This window comes from Poecilia latipinna, unplaced genomic scaffold, assembly GCF_001443285.1.
Source record: "Poecilia latipinna isolate Pla-1442-1.1 unplaced genomic scaffold, P_latipinna-1.0 Scaffold3950, whole genome shotgun sequence".
In the NCBI taxonomy this organism is placed as follows: Eukaryota; Metazoa; Chordata; class Actinopteri; order Cyprinodontiformes; family Poeciliidae; genus Poecilia; species Poecilia latipinna.
The window spans coordinates 18,750-27,685 of record NW_015116566.1 but is presented as its reverse complement, the minus strand read 5'-3'; the positions used below and the strand labels follow the sequence as shown (position 1 = coordinate 27,685).

At 38.6% G+C, this 8,936-nt stretch overlaps 1 protein-coding gene across 1 annotated transcript in view; it reads right to left on the bottom strand.

Moving 5' to 3' along the window:
* LOC106941946 (chloride channel protein 2-like) overlaps nucleotides 1–3,965 on the bottom strand; it is an 18,949-nt gene extending 14,984 nt beyond the window's left edge. The window contains exon 1 of the mRNA XM_015025102.1: nucleotides 3,746–3,965. Within this exon, the coding sequence (XP_014880588.1) occupies nucleotides 3,746–3,796 (51 nt within the window). The 5' untranslated portion in view covers nucleotides 3,797–3,965. The remainder of the gene's footprint in view (nucleotides 1–3,745) is intronic.
* Between the last annotated feature and the right edge of the window lie 4,971 nt (nucleotides 3,966–8,936).

Sequence of the window (8,936 nt, the reverse complement as noted above, 5' to 3'; positions counted from 1 at the left end):
GAAGGGGTTGTCCTGCACTCAGTGTCCTCATTATGTGGGCAACAGAGAGCATGGAAGACAAATGGTAAACAGAAGGGGCATCGCTGGTGTAGAGGTAGAGAGAACACCCCTCATATATAAAGGTTATTGTCGGGATTCGATCTCAAGGTCGATTCCTGACCTTGAGACCTTTAGAACTTGTCTTCCCAACTTCTCTCTCAGCCCTGGGGGTCAACTGGGGGTCTTTCCAGTTTCCATTTGGAAACTGGATGAAATATGCATGAAGAGCACAAGTGATCTGAAAGCATGCACGTGCACAGCTGGCTGCAGTCCATCTATGAAAGCCTAAATGACCGCTTGACTTAATATGAAGGACAGCTGTGGTAGCAGGAGGTGAAGTCATTAGGTCTCCACCTTCCTCACCTAGAAACCACCACTGACTCACAAAAAGGCATGATTACCCCTTAAACTTTGACTGTTTAATTTTAAACTCAAACTTCAATGTATGGAATCAAAAACCTGTTTCCCAATTTAATCAGAGAGTATATCCAGCTTTTCTGTGAACACCCCAGAGGCTTGATAGATGACTTTGGAGAAAAGTATCCTAATGATAACCAAAAACCCAGCACATCAGGCAGCGGCGGTGGACAACTTGAAGAACTTAATCCTGAGCACCTTTAAAAATGAAGAAGACAGCAGCATCATTCATTCATTGATTCATTCATTTCTTCTGGAACTCTGGTTGGAAGACAGTTGGAGTTAAACACCTAAAAACACTTTAAGGACACTTGGTAGAAACTGCAAACGACACCTCCAGCACGATAATGACCCAAAAGGTCTAGACATACTAGCTCTGGACTGGCAGCTGAGTATGTGCTCTTATTAACCCTATTTTTAGCTCAGGTGCAAAGATCAGAGATAGGGATATGGACAGGTATATTTGTGCATGTTGTTCAGTTTGTGCAGGGTATCCATAGTGTGCCCTTCCATGTTGTGTGTACAGTATGTGTGTGTGTACGTGTATGTGCGTGTGTGTGTGTGTGTGTGTGTGTCTGTGTGTGCGTGCGTGTCCATCTGTGGGAGGACTAGTGTTGTGCTGCGGTTAGAGTGACGAGAGGGGTTCAAAGGCACCCAGTCATTCTCCAGGGATGAAGAATCTTGCGGAATTTGTTTGCAGGAAGAGGAAAAGCAACAACAAGGATAGACCAAATGCTATATTTGTTAGAGAAAATATTTTGGGCAGAAGAAAAAAAAAAGCATACAGAAGCTGTAAAAAAGATTCTTTGGAAAAACAAAGAATCATTCACAAGAAGGTATGAAATAGAGATAACATCCCTTTAGTAATGTAAGGTGAGAATTAAGTTAAGACCTTTAAAGTAATTGAATCTGTGACAGCTGACAAGTTAAGGGAATTCAGTGGAAAGTCTTTCTGGAAAGAAGTTTTACAAGTTCTTGGAGCTGTTGGATATAAGGACTTCTTGATACACAGGAGGTAAAACACATAAGTCACCTGTCTACTACTATCATCAGGATCTGACTCATCATGGAGAACGTTTTCTTTTTGTTTGTTTTACGTTTGTTCAGAGAGGGGAACGTTACACAGTGTGCACTTTGCAATATTTGAATTGTCGTTAGCACAGGATCTCTGAAACTTTATCTCCCTTTTCCTCAACTGTCAGTCCACCTTCTGTCCAGACTCCCTGACAGAAATTAGTGGGGTGGATTACACTTAAACCTCATATGTGTTCTAACATCTATCGTGTCTCAACATCTGTTCCAAGAGGCATTCTAACCCGGCTTCAGAGGTGCTTGTTGGAACTGTTTGTAGAATTAGCAGGATTAATTCTACTGTAAACCAGCCATGTATAAACTGCTTTGATTCAGGCTTATTAGCAGTGTGAACAAAAAAAAATCTGAGTCAGCAGATGCAGGCTTAGCATTCCAAAGTCATAAAAGATGACAAATAAAAAACACAAATATATTAAGGTGGGGTCTTTATCTCAAAAGTTTTACAGAGTTTCTAAAATTTGTCAACTGTACAGCAGTTTGTGTTTCTACACTAAAAGGTCCTGGAAAGACCATCTAAACCAGCTGATGTAGTAAGACTTTTTACCCGTCTTAAGAATTGTCTGTACCTGCAGCATACTCGTTTAATGAGATGCAACAATTTGATTTTTGTGGAAGATTTAGAACTTAGCAGGAAGAACTTAAAGTAAGCTATACAGCCTTCCTGTTATGTGCTAAAACTCTCACTTTGCACTGACTAAATGAACTACAGACATGCCTCACACCTGATTACCTGGCAGACTTGGTTCTATAAGAATCTACAGTAGTCACTTGCACACTCACCTCTCCAAATGAATTGGATTTTTAAGCAAACAAACTAGAGTTTGTGTGAATGCACACTCAGTATGTCAAAAAAGAGAAAAAATCTCTGCATCTCTGAGTTTTCTATAATTAATAGAAACATCAGCATCATATAGTGCTGCACAGTCTTGAACACCACTAGCCCTTTAAGGCTACTGCTAGAGGGTTTATCCCTCGCGCGCAGCCCACACCCACCTATTGGGTGTGAACTTCTCGGTCTGTATAAATAACAATCAGACCGGACAAACGGCTCCCTCTTTTTCTTCAGCGTAAGATAGTATAATAGAAAATTTCATCTTTAGCCTTATTTCATCTGTCATGGAGTTGATGATACTTTTTACCATTTATTTACTGTTTTTGTATTTGTGCAAGATGTGGTTTCCATTAAAGAAGTTTCCAGATAATAGATGTTTCTGCAGCTGTAATAGTATAAGAGACCTGAAGACATCCTGGGTAAAATGCTTAACCTAACAATTGTCTCAAAGGACTGACGTGTGAAATGTGGTTTGTACCCTTTTTTGACCCTGCACCCATGAGTAACTGACAAAGAAGAATTAGAAGTTTCTCTTGTTCTCTTTCCTGCCATAAAACATCCCCTCAAGAGGTGAGGGATAGTTCATGAGGTGAGGGTAAGGCTTATCTTGTGGTCCATCTGGGAATAGAGATAAGATCTGACTTTGGGTGGGTCATTTCCTTGCTGTGACTATATAATGATGTGATGTGTGTTGTACAGTTCACTTCTCCTGACTGCGTTCAGTGAGACAGGTCTTTGAACGATTTTGCCTTCGAATAAAGAAACTTAAAGACAAAGATTAATCTTTCTCTTATTGTTGAAAAAGATTCTCATTCTTTGATGAATGAAATTTCCATAACAATAGCACTGTCTTAAAAGCGAAGATGTTTTCTAGCAGTACCGTCTCTTTGTGCCTGTCCTGTTAGATGGGGTACATCATGTCCTTTGACAGGTAGCGGATCTGCGAGAGATCCCTGGCCCCCCAGCACACCGACCTTGCCCTGAAGCCTCAGCCCTCTTGCCATTCCTGTGCTCTCCTCCCACTGGAGGAGAGGAGGCGGAGGCTAGCCTTTTTCAAGGATGGCGCTAGGCGGGGCGATGAGCCCAAATATGTTGAAACAAGTTTGTCAGTCTGCTCACTTCTGATTTACAGACTCACACTTGAGTTTTTAGCATGTAAATGTCACAATGGATCATTCAACTCATGTAATTTTCACATTTTCTTTATATTTTCACTCGAAATAAACTTTTAAAAACATTCTACTGTTTAGCTACCAGATGTGTGCGGGGAAAGCCAGGTGGTACTATCCATCAGTCCTGGTTTCGGAGACCACAGAGAGCCGTGGATAAATACGAAAGTGCCAAAATGCAACAAGTGAAACTCACCAAAGTTTGTTCATACTGCAGGGCTCGCTGGTCTGAACCGTCCTCCGCCATGGCTCTGCTCCGTATCTCACCCAGTGACTGGTTGGAGGGATTTTTGGCTTGGAAGTGACAAGAAACCTGGTCAGTGACGTCTCTGCACGCACTGGCTAGTTAAAGCATCAGTCTGTCTCAAGTGTCCGTACAGCAGTTCACTAGGTGAACTCTAACTTCACGCTGTGTCTCTGTTATTGTGCTAAAACGCTTCATTTTATAGCTTTAGTTCCCAGCAAAAAACACGTGCGAGGCGGGACTTGAGTGTGGAGTAAAGCCCAGCCTCCTTCCATTTGACAGTGCAAATTGTTCCTGCAAAGCCTGTGCTAAGAGTCAAGTCTTTTTCCAGTACCTTAAAAGTATTAAGGTATCAATGTCATTTATCCAGCAACCTCAGAATTGGTCTCCCTTTTCCTGACAAAAACAATCCTGAGTGAAACCATCAGGATTCTACAGAACATAGAGAAAATCTTATTAAGGCAAAAATAATGGTAAAGGATATCAGTAGTGATATGCCTATTTTCTCCTTTCTCTTTCTTTGATTTCTTTTAGTACATAGTGCTCTTTGCCGATTGAAAACTCTCCACAAGAGGTACAGGATGCTCTGACCAGTTGCCATCACAGTTTTCCCCTTATCAAATTCACTTTGAGGACAATATGTTTACTTTTTTCATAATTTTATGATATAAAAAATATATTTATTTTTGTGTCAGAATGGGTTGTATGTAAAATTTTCAGATTAAAAAATCAAATGTACATTTAGTTGAATAAGATTAATTTGTAAATATAAATTTACCCTAAAGCTTAGAGTGTCTCCCAAAAGGAACATTTCTTTGCAGTATATTCCCAAGAACTGTTCCTCTGGGTACAGAAATAAAACCTTTATTTACTATGTCTGTACAGCTCATACCCATGTGAGTACAATCATTACTCAAAGATTTCTTCTAAGCATAAAATCTGTTTCTAGTGAATCCACTGTAGTTTGGATCAATAAGTGGAAAATTGTTCAAAGTATTTGATGTCAAAAGATCAGATTTTAACGTCAGGTCAGTTGAGCAAAAGATAGCTCTTTCTGCAGTTCAACTTGTGGTTGACTGAATTTGTCTTGAGATGCTTGATATAAAGAAACTGAAGTGTTTGATATTCTGTGGCAGTGATGTGAAAGAAATATGGGAAAATCTATTCATAGCTGTCAACAGGAGGTTCACCTTAACACAGAACAAAAACACTCAGGCTTTAAAGATTGTTAAAAAATGTGTGTGTTATTGTGTTAATGATTAGACTGATTGCTTTGTGCACTGCATGTTTGAAAGTGACAGCGTTTCTGGCTTAAAGTCCTTAAGAAATCAATCATGTGATGTTTAAATGCTTGCATGCCACAAGTTCACCAACATGTGGTCAAATAATTTCAAGAAAGTTGATTTTATTGAGATTTTACATCTGGCCTTAACTGGAAAATGTAATATTGCTTTTATCAAATAAAAATCTTTTTGTATGGATAATGTTGCTGTTGTGGTTGTTGTTTTTATGTTTTTAGATTTAGTTGCTGAACTTTGAACCCAGGTAATCAATGGGTAATGACACTGAGACGGTAAGCAACCTCTGTAATGTCAGAAAATCTGTACAGTGTTATACTAGGCATTTCATTGGAATAACAAACCTTCTCTGTTAGAGCAGCTGTTTCAAGGTTAAACAAGGATTCCAAGAATCTACTAATTTACAGTGGAAAATGACTGGAGGTATGAGAAAAACACAAATACTCAGCCTTTGTTACTGATGGTCAGTTTCCATCAGTAACTGATGGAAAATGGCCAACAAGCCATTTTCCATCAGTTACTCAGATCGGGGTCATGGTGGCTACATGGAAAACTGATTTCAGTCATTTTTTTTTAATTCTGACCATTGTTTTAAAATGACCAAAAAACATAAAACAGAAGGTGGCCACCAAGCACCAGGCACCTTGTCTGACGTTAAAAGAAGCACTCAGACCACTTGAACTTTTATTTTGTGATGTTACAACCTTAAACCTAATGTATTTCATTGGTATTGTAGGTCAGATACCAACAATAAAATGTGCACAATTGAAAAGTGGACAAAGCTGCAGAACAACAGAACAAGTCTTCTGTGTTGGGATCTTGGGTTGTTTTGAGTTGTTTTGTAGTTTGATTTGATTCTAATTTAATTGCTATTCTGTGTTAGTTTCTTATTTTGTTCCTGTTTGTCTTTAGTTCAGTCCTTTTTCAGTGGTTTTAGTTTATTATGTTTATTTGTTTTATCTAGTTATTCTTAGTTACTCTACTTTAATTATGTTTCCTGTATTTAGTTTTGTTGTACTGTTGGATTAATTTCCTAGTCCCCTGTGCCTCTCTCTCTCTCTCTCTCTCTCTCTCTCTCTCTCTCCTCAGTCTGCCTTCTGCTCTCTCTCCTCACACCTGCAATCAGTCAATCAGCCCTGGTCCATTTTTCCAGCATTCTCTAACTGATTGATGGTTAAAAAGTTGAATTTAGGAACCGAAAAAGAGGAAGACAAAGATAAAGAAATAAGACTATCTTGGACATCTGGAAGTCGGCGTCGAGGAAATGCTTAAGATGATATCGGGAAATCCTGTGGATTGGTGAAAGAACTTTGGGCAAAGATTATGGCGGGTAGACACAGCTGTGCTGTGAATGGACCAGAGTGGGAAAATAGTATAGATAATGAGTGATAGGGATGAATAAAGTTTCTGTCTATCTATCTATCTATCTATCTATCTATCTATCTATCTATCTATCTATCTATCTATCTATCTATCTATCTATCTATCTATCTATCAGTGAAACATCGAGTAGTGAAAGGATGAGCCCAAAAATAGGAAATTATTCAGCGACCGCAGGTGTAGGAAAGAGGGGAATATTGGTGAAAAACTGGGTTGAGTCTGAAGAAATGGAGGGGGAAATAAGGGAGTTCAAAGTAATTGTTAGAGTTAACGAGGAGAAAGCATTGCAAACACTCAGTCCAGTTAAACTATCCATGGTTCTGAAGAATCAAGTGGGGGACATTACTAATGCAAAAGTTCTAAGAGATGGAAACTTAACGATAATTTGTAATACAGAAGAACAAAAAGACAGAGCATGTAGGATGAAAGAAGTAGGAAAGTATAAAGTGACAAGCGTGAGTCTGGTACAAGAAGGAAGTAAATGAAGGAAGGGAGTGATTTGGGGTATCCCGATTGAGGTTTCAATTGAGGAAATAAAATCAAATCTCAGAGGAGGAAAAGTTAAAGATGTAAGAAGACTTCAGACCTTTAAAAATGTAGAGAAAATGAACAGTGAAAGTGTTTTCATAGAGTTTGATGAAGAAAGACTTCCAGAGAGAGTCTATTTAGGATATTTGACCTACAATGTAAGAGAGTATGTCACACAACCAATTAGATGCTTTAAATGTCAAAGATTTGGCCATACAGCTCAGACATGTAAAGGAAAGAGAATATGTGCACGATGTGGAGAAGATCATGAATATGAAGAATGCAATAAGAGCAGGAAGCCAAAATGTTGTAATTGTGGTGGCAGCCACAGTGTGGCACATGGGGGCTGTGAAGTAATGAAGAGGGAAGTGCAGGTCCAACAAGTTAGAGTAAGAAACAAATTATCCTATGCAGAGGCTGTTAAAGTGGTAAAGCAAAGAACGGAGGTTGGGGTGGAAAACAGGATGAATACAAGGTTAAACCAAACAAAAGAAAATAAAGTGTATGTGAATTTAAAAAAGCTAGTGATATTTATTGCAGGGGTTATAAATGCAACAATGGAAATTAAGTCGAAAACAGAAAGAATTCAAGTAATAGTGAAAGCGGCAGCAAATCATCTTAACATTAATGAATTAACATGGGAGGAAGTGAGGGATGACCTCAGTGCTCAGGCCAGTCAGGAGGAGATAGTTATACTATGGTCTTGATTCCTCAATGGAATGCAAAAAATTTAAAATCAAATGGACAGGAATTAAAGCATTTTATTGATAAATTAGAAGAAGCTCCAGAGGTTATTTGTATACAAGAAACTTGTTTAAAACCCCAATTAGACTTTAGAATCTTAAATTATTCTACTATTAGATTTGATCGGATTGAAGGTAATGGTGGGGGATGTGGAGGGGTTCCCGTTTAGAGTAGTTAAGAGAGGAAAAGATGAGTTTGTAAATGAGGAGATTTGGATAAATTTGGATAAAAAGATCCATTTATTATAATAGATTATTACAATCCATGTGAAAGATTAGAGCTGGATAAAATAAAATAAATTCAGGGACAAAATAGAAATAAAGTTATTTGGTGTGCAGATTTGAATGCCCATAGCAATTTATGGGTATGGCAGGGGAACTGATACAAATGGAGATATAATAGAACAGCTGTTGGAAGAAGATAATCAATTAGTGGGAATGATGGGAGGGGAACAAGAATAGATGTGCACATGGACGGTGCCAGGAATCTTGGGCCCCATGACAAAAAATTAAATTGGGCCCCCCACTGCGCAACTACTGTTACAGTTTCTTCAGTTTATCTCCACATTTGTTTAAGTTGTCACAATGTTGTGACCGTTTGCTATGAGACAGATAATCTGTGAAAAAAATCAATCTCCTTCACCTCCTCCCTGAACTACTATTGTTAGCTAAAGTAATGCACCGTTCTGAGCAAAAACAACCAATCAGAACCAGGAGGAGGGTCTTAGTGTTGTTAATCAACCTCATTCACTCACTGCTAAATGTGCTAATGGTGGAGAAACAACTTATTGTGACAGGAAAACTGTTTATCTGCTGTCATTGGTAGCTATGTTAACTAAACTGAGCATTCACAGTTTGAATCTGCACAGCTCTGTGCTATGCTAGCTGCAGCACGGCACAAATCAAGGAGGAGGAAGGATGAGCAGCACCACATGAGATTGTGATTGACAGCACTAAAACTCTCCTGCCACTGACTGGTTGTTTCTAGCACTGGGAGAAAGCAGAGGAAATAGATTTTTCACAGATTACCTCTCATACCATACTGTCACAACATAATGACAGTTTTAACAAATATGTAAAAATATATATTTTTTATAAAAGTTACATACTGCAGCTTTAATTTCACTTTATAAAGATTGTTTGACTTTCTGTCAGCCAGAAATATATTGATTTTGTTGTGTAATTGTAAAGAGA